Below are 13,242 nucleotides of genomic sequence, written 5' to 3' on the forward strand. Positions count from 1 at the left end.
GCTGGTATCAGGGAGAACTAAACTGAAGGTCAAAACTATATACAGTATAGTCACGCCCATGGTTACAATCAGAATAAAAGCCCAGTGAATTATACTAACCTAATTAGTAACAGCCCCAAGAAGGTTAGTAATCAGCGAATTTACTATCCTGTCTGGTAGATTGCTCGAAGATGCTTACGATTAGTAAATATCACTTATTAAATTAGTATTATTCACTACTTAAACCACACTGTAACAAATGTGTTAAGAATGCACACATACAAGATACGTTTAGGAATATGTTTCTATCCTAAACGGTATGCACTTTTGGTGTGTTCTATTTAAAGATGTTTAGGGTCTAAACACATGAGGGCAGTCGGGTAGCCTAGTGGTTAAAGCGTTCGCTCGTCACGCCGAGGACCCGGGTTCGATTCCCGACATGGGTACAATGTGTGAAGCCCATTTCTGGTGTCCCCCGCCGTGATATTGCTGGAATATTGCTAAAAGCGGCGTAAAACCAAACTCACTCACTCACTCACTCACTCACTCACTCACTCACTCACTAAACACATGAAATGAGCTATCGCCTCATAGTCTAAACACCACCTAAATACAGCATCCCTATAATCCAAACATGTTTAGAATTTAACACCTTCGAACATGTTTAGAATTTGAACACCTTTAAGCATGTTTAGAATTTAAACATGTTTAAAAAAGTGCATATCATCAGTAGTCTAAAATGGATGAGATGAATAATATATATTGAAATTGAATGTTCAATTCAGATTCACAGACACATGCATAACAAATATACCACCAGAACTTGTCTTACAACGGTACAATATTCGCAAAAAATGTACAAATAAACCTTATGGTGACAAGGAAAATTGACACTAGTGATGACAATAGTCTCCGTAGCACAGGTGATAGCGTGACGGACTACACAACAAGAGGATGCAGGTTCGAATCCCACTGAGGTATACAATGCTTTGTGTCCATCAATGTGATGTTGTTGTATCCCTAATAGTATTTCTCCAATACAGGAATCTGACAATGAAAGTATATCTGATCACTACTAAACCTTTCTTAGTGAGTGACGATAGGCCTCCTAAAAAAATAAATACGAACTGATCAGTAAAGTCTACTAACATGTTAGTGTCTGTGTGGACAGTGAAATTCACTAATTGAGTAAACTTTACATAATATTTCTGGCAGTGGAACAGAAGCAAGGTTTTGTAGTTGCTAAAAATAGGGGTAAATAATAGTCCATGATCGACGACAAAGCTAAAAACACAGGTAGACATGACACCGAAGGTGAGTTGGGTGTATCGTTAGTCTGTCAGTAGTGAGTAGGGTGGTGGGTGTATCTTTAGTCTGTCAGTAGTGAGTAGGGTGGTGGGTGTATCGTTAGTCTGTCAGCAGTGAGTTGGGTGGTGGGTGTATCGTTAGTCTGTAAGTAGTGAGTTGGTTGGTGGGTGTATCGTTAGTCTGTCAGTAGTGAGTTGGGTGCATCGTAAGTCTGTCAGTAGTGAGTTGGGTGGTTGGTGTATCGTTAGTCTGTCAGTAGTGTGTTAGGTGTATCTTTAGTCTTTCAGTAGTGAGTAGGATGGTGGGTGTATCGTTAGACTGTCAGTAGTGAGTTCGGTGTATCGTTAGTCTGTCAGTAGTGAGTAGGGTGGTGGGTGTATCTTTAGTCTGTCAGTAGTGAGTAGGGTGGTGGGTGTATCGTTAGTCTGTAAGCAGTGAGTTGGGTGGTGGGTGTATCTTTAGTCTGTCAGTAGTGAGTTGGTTGGTGGGTGTATCGTTAGTCTGTCAGTAGTGAGTTGGTTGGTGGGTGTATCGTAAGTCTGTCAGTAGTGAGTTGGGTGTATCGTTAGTCTGTCAGTAGTGTGAATAGGGTTGTGAATGTATCGTTCGTCTGTCAGTAGTGAGTAGAGTGAATCGTTAGTCTGTCAGTAGTGAGTTGGGTGCATCGTAAGTCTGTCAGTAGTGAGTTGGGTGGTGGGTGTATCGTTAGTCTGTCAGTAGTGAGTTGGTTTGTGTGTGTATCGTTAGTCTGTCAGTAGTGAGTAGAGTGAATCGTTAGTCTGTCAGTAGTGAGTTGGGTGCATCGTTAGTCTGTCAGTAGTGAGTAGAGTGAATCGTTAGTCTGTCAGTAGTGAGTTGGGTGCATCGTAAGTCTGTCAGTAGTGAGTTGGGTGGTGGGTGTATCGTTAGTCTGTCAGTGGTGAGTTTGATGGTGTGTGTATCGTTAGTCTGTCAGTAGTGAGTTGGGTGCATCGTAAGTCTGTCAGTGGTGAGTTGGGTGGTGGGTGTATCGTTAGTCTGTCAGTGGTGAGTTTGGTGTATCGTTAGTCTGTCAATAGTGAGTTGTGTGGTGGGTGTATCGTTAGTCTGTCAGCAGTGAGTTGGTTGGTGGGTATATCGTTAGTCTGTCAGCAGTGAGTTGGTTGGTGGGTATATCATTAGTCTGTAAGTAGTGAGTTAGGTGGTGGGTATATCGTTAGTCTGTCAGCAGTGAGTTGGTTGGTGGGTATATCGTTAGTCTGTCAGTAGTGAGTTGAGTGGTGGGTGTATCGTTAGTCTGTCAGTAGTGAGTAGGGTGGTGGGTGTATCGTTAGTCTGTCAGTAGTGAGTTGGTTGGTGGGTATATCGTTAGTGTGTCAGCAGTGAGTTGGTTGGTGGGTATATTGTTAGTCTGTCAGCAGTGAGTTGGTTGGTGGGTATATCGTTAGTCTGTCAGCAGTGAGTTGGTTGGTGGGTTTATCGTTAGTCTGTCAGTAGTGAGTTGGGTGTATCTTTAGTCTGTCAGTACTGAGTTGGGTGTATCGTTAGTCTGTCAGTAGTGAGTTTGGGTGTATCGTTAGTCTGTCAGTGGTGTGAGTAGGGTGGTGAGTGCATCGTTCGTCCGTCAGTGATGAGTAGGGTTGTGGGTGTATCGTTAGTCTGTCAGTAGTGAGTTGGGTGTATCGTTAGTCTGTCAGTGGTGAGTTGGGTGGTGGGTATATCGTTAGTCTGTCAGTTGTGAGTTGGGTGTATCTTTAGTCCGTCAGTAGTGAGTTGGGTGTATCGTTAGTCTGTCAGTAGTGAGTATGGGTGTAGCGTAAGTCTGTCAGTGGTGTGAGTAGGGTGGTGAGTGCATCGTTCGTCCGTCAGTGATGAGTAGGGTTGTGGGTGTATCGTTAGTCTGTCAGTAGTGAGTTGGGTGTATCGTTAGTCTGTCAGTGGTGAGTTGGGTGGTAGGTGTATCGTTAGTCTGTCAATGGTGAGTTTGGGTGTATCTTTAGTCTGTCAGTGGTGTGAGTAGGGTGGTGAGTGCATCGTTCGTCCGTCAGTGATGAGTAGGGTTGTGGGTGTACCGTTAGTCTGTCAGTAGTGAGTAGGGTGGTGGTTGTATCGTTAGTCTCTCAGTAGTGAGTTGGGTGGTGGATGTATCGTGTATCTTTAGTCTGTCAGTAGTGAGTTGGGTGTATCGTTAGTCTGTCAGTAGTGAGTAGGTTGTATCGTTAGTCTGTCAGTAGTGAGTTGGCTGGTGGGTTTTATCGTTGGTCTGTCAGTGTTGAGTCGGGTGTACCGTTAGTCTGTCAGTGGTGAGTAGGTTGTACCGTTAGTCTGTCAGTAGTGAGTAGGTTGTATCGTTAGTCTGTCAGTAGTGAGTTGGGTGGTGGGTTTTATCGTTGGTCTGTCAGTGGTGAGTTGGGTGTATCGTTAGTCTGTCAGTTGTGAGTTGGGTGTATCGTTAGTCTGTCAGTGGTGAGTAGGTTGTATCGTTAGTCTGTCAATAGTGAGTAGGTTGTATCGTTTGTCTGTCAGTAGTGAGTTGGGTGGTCGGTATATCGTAAGTCTGACAGTGGTGAGTTGGGTGTATCGTTGGTCTGTCAGTAGTGAGTTGGGTGTATCGTTAGTCTGTCAGTTGTGAGTTGGGTGTATCGCTGGTCTGTCAGTGGTGAGTAGGTTGTATCGTTAGTCTGTCAGTAGTGAGTAGGTTGTATCGTTAGTCTGTCAGTAGTGAGTTGGGTGGTGGGTTTTAATCTTTTGTCTGTCAGTGGTGAGTTGGGTGTATCGTTAGTCTGTCAGTGGTGAGTAGGTTGTATCGTTAGTCTGTCAGTAGTGAGTAGGTTGTATCGTTTGTCTGTCAGTAGTGAGTTGGGTGGTGGGTTTTATCGTTGGTCTGTCAGTGGTGAGTTGGGTGTATCGTTAGGCTGTCAGTAGTGAGTAGGTTGTATCGTTTGTCTGTCAGTAGTGAGTAGGTTGTATCGTTTGTCTGTCAGTAGTGAGTAGGTTGTATCGTTTGTCTGTCAGTGGTGAGTAGGTTGTATCGTTTGTCTGTCAGTGGTGAGTAGGTTGTATCGTTTGTCTGTCAGTGGTGGGTAGGTTGTATCGTTAGTCTGTCAGTAGTGAGTAGGTTGTATCGTTTGTCTGTCAGTAGTGAGTAGGTTGTATCGTTTGTCTGTCAGTGGTGAGTAGGTTGTATCGTTAGTTTGTCAGTAGTGAGTAGGGTGTATCGTTAGTCTATCACTAGTGAGTAGGTTGTATCGTTTGTCTGTCAGTAGTGAGTTGGTTGGTGGGTATATCGTAAGTCTGACAGTGGTGAGTGGGTTTTATCGTTAGTCTATCACTAGTGAGTAGGTTGTATCGTTTGTCTGTCAGTGGTGGGTAGGTTGTATCGTTAGTCTGTCAGTAGTGAGTAGGTTGTATCGTTTGTCTGTCAGTAGTGAGTAGGTTGTATCGTTTGTCTGTCAGTGGTGAGTAGGTTGTATCGTTAGTTTGTCAGTAGTGAGTAGGGTGTATCGTTAGTCTATCACTAGTGAGTAGGTTGTATCGTTTGTCTGTCAGTAGTGAGTCGGGTGGTGGGTATATCGTAAGTCTGACAGTGGTGAGTGGGTTTTATCGTTAGTCTATCACTAGTGAGTAGGTTGTATCGTTTGTCTGTCAGTAGTGAGTTGGGTGGTCGGTATATCGTAAGTCTGACAGTTGTGAGTTGGGTGTATCGTTAGTCTGTCAGTAGTGAGTAGATTGTATCGTTTGTCTGTCAGTAGTGAGTTGGGTGGTCGGTATATCGTAAGTCTGTCAGTAGTGAGTTGGGTGGTCGGTATATCGTTAGTCTGTCAGTGGTGAGTTTGATGGTCGGTATATCGTAAGTCTGTCAGTAGTGAGTTGGGTGGTCGGTATATCGTAAGTCTGTCAGTTGTGAGTTGGGTGGTCGGTATATCGTAAGTCTGTCAGTAGTGAGTTGGGTGGTGGGTATATCGTAAGTCTGTCAGTAGTGAGTTGGGTGGTGGGTGTATCGTTAGTCTGTGAGTAGTGAATTGTATGGTGGGTGTATCGTTAGTCTGTAAGTAGTGAGTAGGGTGGTGGGTGTACCTTTAGTCTGTCAGTAGTGAGTAGGGTGTATCGTTAGTCTGTCAGTAGTGAGTTGGGTGTATCGCTGGTCTGTCAGTGTTGAGTCGGGTGTATCGTTAGTCTGTCAGTAGTGAGTTGGGTGGCGGGTTTTATCGTCGGTCTGTCAGTGGTGAGTTGGGTTATCGTTAGTCTGTCAGTTGTGAGTTGGGTGTATCGTTAGTCTGTCAATGGTGAGTAGGTTGTATCGTTAGTCTGTCAGTGTTGAGTAGGTTGTATCGTTAGTCTGTCAGTAGTGAGTTGGGTGGTGGGTTTTATCGTTGGTCTGTCAGTGGTGAGTTGGGTGTATCGTTAGTCTGTCAGTGGTGAGTAGGTTGTATCGTTAGTCTGTCAGTAGTGAGTTGGGTGGTCGGTATATCGTAAGTCTGACAGTAGTGAGTTGGGTGGTCGGTATATCTTTAGTCTGTCAGTGGTGAGTTGGGTGTATCGTAAGTCTGTCAGTGGTGAGTAGGTTGTATCGTAAGTCTGTCAGTGGTGAGTTGGGTGTATCGTAAGTCTGTCAGTGGTGAGTAGGTTGTATCGTAAGTCTGACAGTGGTGAGTTAGTTGTGCCCCAGGTGTAGGTGTACTACCCTTTACGTACTTCGTTGACCCGTCCATATTTCCGACCTCACAACTAGATCGTACATTGTTTACACCTGGCTTACATACCACCACAACCCCCAGCACCGTACACGTAATTGTTGATTGGTCCAATAAATCAAACAGCCAAGTGGCGGGGTGTCGAGACGAGAACCACTTCACTCAAAGTGGTGAAATATTGAAGTGTTAATTGCAATAATGATTTTCGGAAGATGACAAAAAAAACATATCACGGGTTCTGTTCCTGGCTTGAATGACAGGACAATCACAAGGGTGATAGCATATCTCCCGCGGATACCCCTGTCCCAGGTAGACAGGCTGAGGGGAGAGGCTAGGGAGACGCTGTGAACGGGTCGAGGAGAGTGTTGCAGTGAGGAGAGATCACGGAGACGCTGACGATTTGTAAACACCAGACAGGGTGAATATGTAGCAGCTATGGCATACTCCCTGACGGCTTAGCGGTATATATATTTTCACATAATCAGAAGGAAAATCATATAAACAGACTAGCAGCTTTGAAGCTTTTCGCGCGACATACATGTGATTAATAGCTTTAATATTAACTAATATCTGTACTGTACAATACATGTAATTTTAAGGTGGTATATGCGCACGCACGCGCACACACACATAAACAAACACACACACATAAACAAACACACACACATTAACACACACACATAAACACCCACATTAACACACACGCACGCACACACACAAGAATTTCATATAATCTGTGTTGGAATTGTGACTATCAAAAGACAAGGAAGTTCGGGAGATTGCAGTTAGAGACCTCATTTCACAGATTGCTTTAACATTCCTGGATATGAGAGATTATGTCCGCTGTGGATTAGCTCTCTGGCTCTAAACGGCCTACCTACAAGGGGGAAAGTACCAAATCTGACCCATGATTTCCCTGAGATAAATAATGTCTTTACCCCGGAAGAAGCCGGATTTAGAAAGGTGTACTCCACAAATGATAAGCGGGCCTTTCTTTATTTGGAGAATATGGAAATTGATATCGTAGACAAGTATACGTACTTCGGTGTTATGTTCAGTGGAAACAGAAATTTCAAGCCAGCAATAAAATGTTTACCGGAGAGCATATCTAAAGCCATGTTCTGTCTTCTAAAAAAATCGAGAAATTATAACATTCCTTTGGATTGTTTACTTAAGGCTTTTGATGTAATGATAGTACCAATATTATTATATGGCTGTGACAATTGGGCAAACGAAAATATGAACATAGCTGAAAAGACCCACCTAAAATTCCTAAAACCAGCCTGTGGTCTTAGAAATGCTACCCCAAATTTTATGGTTTATGGAGAACTAGGTAGAATACCTTTATCGATTTATGAAGCTAAACGGGTAGTTAACTTTTGGCATAAACTTTGTAAACCCGGACCTTTGTATACCATTGCAAATTATATATACGTTCGCTCATTTGCAATTTCTATCTAATAATGAACAGATAAGAAATGTGAGGCAAATACTTAATACGTGTGGTCTGTCCTATATATTTTATGACCCACAAAGCGTTTCAAGCCAGTGGCTAACTGCCCAGATAGAAAAATAATTAAAAGATCAGTTTTATCAAAATTGGAGATCTGACGTAGAGAGAAGTTCAAAAGGGTATTATTATAAATATTTAAAAGATATTCCGTCATCTTTTTCTTCTCCTATCTAAACAAATATATTATCCTATTCTAAAACATTGAACCTGTAACCATAATCTACCTGTCAAAGTTGGCCGTTAACTTGGTACAGACAGAGAACTTAGGACATGTACATTGTGTATGTCGCCAGCTATATCATGTTAAGAAACCTTTTCTCCTGTACCACCGAGGGTGGTTCTTTTTTGTGAGAAATAAATAAATGATGATGATGATGATGATGATGATGATGATGATGATGGTGTGTGTAATCCCCGTATTGGAACATGAACACCACTTCTGCATAATCTGTCCTCATCTTAAGGTGGGTGCATCCTAAATCAGGAAGAGGTGGATCTACAGGCATTTTTTCGTACTTTAGCAACGGAATTATACTTGATGATAAGGGCTAGAACACATCTTTATTTGGGTTTTGCTATTTTTACAAAACGAGAAGAAAATGCACGTGAGATGGCTACGTGGCCATTAATTCTGAAAAAACAAATACAGCAGTCGCATTTCAAACTGCGTTTGATAGCTAGCTGATGGGTTCACTTACCTGTAAAATGATTTATGAGACATACAACTTTCTATGGATAGCAACGTCTTTATACTCGGAATTCACCTGATGAAGAGGCAAGAAGTAGCCCTGAAACTTTGTTTCAAACAATAAATACACCACGCAACGCCAGAAAATAACCAGTCTCGATTATCCCCCACACAGATTCCATTGGGCGTAAAAGGCAAAATGACGGTGAGAATAATATGAATTGATCACTGAAAATCAGTGATGACACCATGTCTTTATGTTCTTTATACTTTGAAGTTCCTATCAAAGAATGGAATCAGGGTTTTAAGTTGAAATAAAAGGGCTAACATACACTTGCAATGTAACAGTTTGCCCAGACGTTAAACAAGGAAAAAATTATTTGCTGACATTACGTAACAAGTTCCTATCTCGCCAGTTGTTGGTTATCTCGACCTCTGACCTCATGGATAATCTAATTTCAGGAAGTGACGACACGATGTCTGGAGGCTTCCTGACTCCACAGATGAGCGCACGCAACCCGCTAGGCCGGCGAGGAACAAGGTGGGTGTTAGGACCTAGGTAGAAGCTTGGGGGTTTCTTGGTTTCCATGACTTCCTGTTATTTATCTTTATTATTATTCTGACAGGTTACTGCTACACAATGAGACTGGTGAGTAACCATTTGATGCTATGTTGTATAGATCTTGTGTGCCGAATAGATTCGACAGAGTACTGTATTAGTATTGGAGGGTAAGTTGCTTTTTATTCTGATAAAAAGCCAATATGGTAAAGCGTGCGTATGATAAATGCTGGGCCTGATTTTACAGTTGAGTTGAGTTTCGCTGTCAAGCTGTTTTAGATAACATAAAGTCCTAGTTTCAAATATAAATAAACAAAAGTTTTATATCTCACAAACTTATTTTACGGGTCATGATAGCGCTGATGAAAATGGATTTAAATTTCAAACCGGAATTCCTGTTAGCACTTCTAGAAAGTGTCATTTTGTCACAAAGTTGGTAGAAAGGAAATCAGTGCAAGGTTAATGCACCTGTATCATTAATGACATTCTGAAACTGTAAGAATGTGAAGGAGCTTAAAATATATTTCATGTTCACGAAAAGGTGTACAATGTACTAACTACCGGACAAAGAAAGTATACACCCGCTTTTGGTGGTGGCTATAACAGAAACAAACAAGACATGGTTATTCGAGGGTGATTTAATTCACACGGGTATCATGGCTGTGTTTTGGTCTTTATGTTTGCAGTGTTTCGGCGACTGTTTTCAGACAAGTAATATAACGTTTTGATAACGTTTGTAATTTTTATCCAATTATCAAGTCTATATTTTCTTATGCTCTTCAGTTAGTCTTCGTGTAACGTTAGGTCGAATAAAGTAATGATAAATGTAGGTATGGCCACACTAATTTTAACTTTACAAATGTGTCAATATACAAGAAAACAAAACTCACAAACACATAATGATGATGTTACTGAAAGGCATGATGGGGCATAATTATATTAACCACAAATAACACAACGCTGTTGTGAATTTTTAAAACATTTATTTTGAGTATTGGGCAATACAGTTGATACATTTGCATAGGGTAGGTCTATTTAAAAATAGTTTCTTGTTTAACGCCGCACTAAGCAGGATTCCAGCCATATGACGGCGGTCTGTAAATAATCCAGTCTGGACCAGATCATCCAGTGATTGACACCAAGAGCATCGAACTACGCAATTGGAATATGATGTTATGCATCGACCAATTCGGCGAGCCTGACTACCAAATCCTGTTCGTCGCCTCTTACGGCAAGCATAGGTTGCTGAAGACCTATTCTAACCTGGGTCTTTATTTAAAAAGTAGATCGAAGGAAATGGAAGCAATTTCTGGCGCAAATGTAAACATGTGGAAATAGTATCAAAACTGCCAACAACATTGGCAGATGCACATACTCAAATAATAGATCACATTCTTTTTACACTTGGCATTTGGTTATAATAATGTAAATGAAAATACTAAGGGCTCCATATGGCAAAAAAGTCATACTAGATAAGGTCTTTTTGTCACAACCACAGTTGCACATACTCAAAATATTATCACGTAGTTGGAGAACATTTCAATACCGGGACTAATCAATAACGGAGATTCCTCGTCTCTTGTTTTACGTTCTTTGGTCAGTTTCTTCTTTGTATTTCTTTCTTTCAAAGAATAGTAATTGTGATCATGATGAGTTGAGTTACTTCGTTTTTTTCTATGTACTGTTTTTTATCCGGTGTCTGTAACTGTTGTGGAATGTGGTTTACTTGTAACAATGACTGGTTTGAGTTCATATGATGATGATTGATTGGTTTGTCGTTTAACGCCGCACTCAGCAATACCCCAGCTATATGACGGCGTTCTGTAAATAATCGAGTCTGGACCAGACAATCCAGTGCCTAATTTCATGAGCATCGATCCACGCAAATGGGATCGATGACATGCCTCAACCAAAGCCTGACCACCCGATCCCGTTTGTCGCCTCGTACGACAAGCATAGTCGCCTGATATACTGTTAAGATGTAACATAACAATTCATTCATACTACTAAACAGAAGTAAAACCGCTTGTCCATTTTGATCAATCTGACCCAAACCATTCCGCTGATGAGAGTCAAATAATGCATACGAATCAAAATCCGTAAAAATTGCAATGGAGACATCATTAAAAGTTACCAAAAATGACGGGGATATCAATATTGCTTGTTGAAATGATTCTATGAAAAAAAAATCCCTGCTTCAATTTTCGGAGCACCTGTGACGGAGCCATAAAACTGATCTGTTATGTAGACAATATCGCTTGAGGCAGTGGCTGCTGGGAGATGATTATGACCTAAATACCCCTCATAGCCTTCGGTGTTAACTATGTGACTGTAGAGAGCTGTGCCTTCATCCAACAGATGATCGAGGTCAGTGGAACAGGGTACAGACAGCAAATAGATTTGAGCCATGGGACACAAAATATATGAGTGACCAGAGCTACGGCTGTACATTGAATCCATTAAACGGTTGAAAAATACTACAGCCTTGATGCAAATTCGCCGACACACTACTCCGATTTTGCTTTGACTTTGCGTCATGTGGCTATGTGCGGTGCACTGATTAAAAAAAACACGGGGAACTGGGTTAATTCAAAATACGGAATATAACTATTCCAAATATTTCCAGTGAATATGAGCATCCAAACAATCAAAAGTGTGGTATGTAGAATGTGGAATTCAGCCATATTACATTTAAATTGAGATGTCGTCGTTGTTCATAAATAAGCATATTCAGAACATAATTTTTTATTATGCTGTTATTTACGATCTCCGGAGCACAGTTCTTCTTTTGTGTACACTGTGAACATCAGAAAATTAGTTCTTGAGGAAAAAAGGACATCGGATTACACATGAATTGTTTAATAATGTCAGTTAATGACCAGAAACGGTCAGATGCATCAATTAACTACATACGATTTTGAAGTATCTCTTATTGCTGGAAAAGAATAGCATCAACATTCCACGCACATGATTTGTATGTTTTGTTTCCGTAAATGCGTGGCTTGAAATTTCAAATTAACCAACGTGTCGACATACATGCTACAAAATTAACGTTTCCCGTATACTTCCCCGATTAAGGGCGGGGAAGAATAAACTTGGTATTGAAAATGACTGTATTTATTTACAAACCCTTGGAGTGGAACTGTAAAACTGGTTTTCCTTCTAATAGATATATACAGTAAACTACGGTAATAACGAACTCAAATAAGAGACCACAGATTTTAGTTCGGTATAACCGTAGTTCGTTATAAGCATATATACAGCATAAATACAGCGAATGCCCTGGACCAAATAACAGTACCTTTATATCCGTTAGTTCGTTATAGGCATGTTCGTTATAAACGTAGTTTACTGTATAATACATCAGGTCAGCAGTTAAATCATGTCCCCCTCATAAGGTAATGGCTCTAACTGTATGTCACCTCACATGTATGTTGTGTATGTGGGCGTTAGGCCTTCGCACAATAAAGATTTACTAACTTCCCTTAGAGGTGACCGTGTCAGTTTGATGTAGACACAGCACTTTACTTCAGGATGAAAAAATCGCAAAAGGTAATAATTACACTTATATCTCCTTTATTCACAAGTGCTTGTCTTTGAACGATTTTTTACGTTACCTGAACATAAATTTTACTTTGTTAACATAATTGACAAGACATGGAACCCACCCAACTTATAGGTTGTTACGGTGAAATGATAACTTCAGATACGTTCCTAAAAGTAGCCATGAGAAGTAAGTTTTGTTGAATAATAATGAATTACACCATGGTGGTCATGCATTCGAGTTACCTGCCCTTGAGAATAATTATTGTCTATTTTGTTTAAAATAACACGTCCCATTTTAATTCTGGAAACCCAAAAGTCCAGAAACTCTACGGTCTTTGCCGACTCTCGGTCAAAGGTATTGACAAAATTAAACATGCTGTTTTCATGGGAACATACCAAGGGAGAAAAAATGAAAAAACATTGTTCAAAAACTCAATATTTACACTATCTCGCCCATGGGCGAAGACTGGCCCATGGGCGAGAATATGTTCCTTTACTCAAAACTCATGTTTTTGTTTCGCAAATACATTAAATGTAGTCATTCAAGTATCATGACACAAAATATAACTCATTTTAACTTAATTCAACTATTTTATAGCGATATTGAATTATTTCGCCCATGTGCGAGAAAAAGGTTTGGCCCATGGGCGAGAATATGTTCCTTTACTTAAAACTCATGTTTTTGTTTCGCAAATACATTAAATGTATTCATTCAAGTATCAAGACAGAAAATGTAACTCATTTTAACTTATTCAACTATTTTATAGCGATATTTAAAATATTTCGCCCATGGGCGAGAAAAAGGTTTGGCCCATGGGCGAGAATACTTTCCTTTACTCAAAACTTATGTTTTTGTTTCGCAAATACATGCAGGTGTTCTTACCATTTTCATGGCACATAATGTTACTCAATTTTACTTAATTCCATTATGTTATAGCGTTATTGAAATATTTCACCCATGGGCGAGAAAAGGTTT

General features: G+C 40.7%; 1 protein-coding gene across 4 annotated transcripts in view; it reads left to right on the plus strand.

Annotated features, from left to right (window-relative positions):
- LOC124121745 (chitin synthase chs-2-like) overlaps positions 1-13,242 on the plus strand; it is a 75,768-nt gene that overhangs the window by 22,109 nt on the left and 40,417 nt on the right. For all 4 annotated transcript variants that reach the window (XM_048402603.1, XM_048402602.1, XM_048402604.1 and 1 more), the window contains exon 2: positions 8,624-8,702. In XM_048402603.1, the coding sequence (XP_048258560.1) occupies positions 8,638-8,702 (65 nt within the window). In that variant the 5' untranslated portion in view covers positions 8,624-8,637. The remainder of the gene's footprint in view (positions 1-8,623; positions 8,703-13,242) is intronic.

Source organism: Haliotis rufescens, unplaced genomic scaffold (genome assembly GCF_023055435.1).
Source record: "Haliotis rufescens isolate VD_foot unplaced genomic scaffold, xgHalRufe1.0.p SCAF_27, whole genome shotgun sequence".
Classification (NCBI taxonomy): Eukaryota; Metazoa; Mollusca; class Gastropoda; order Lepetellida; family Haliotidae; genus Haliotis; species Haliotis rufescens.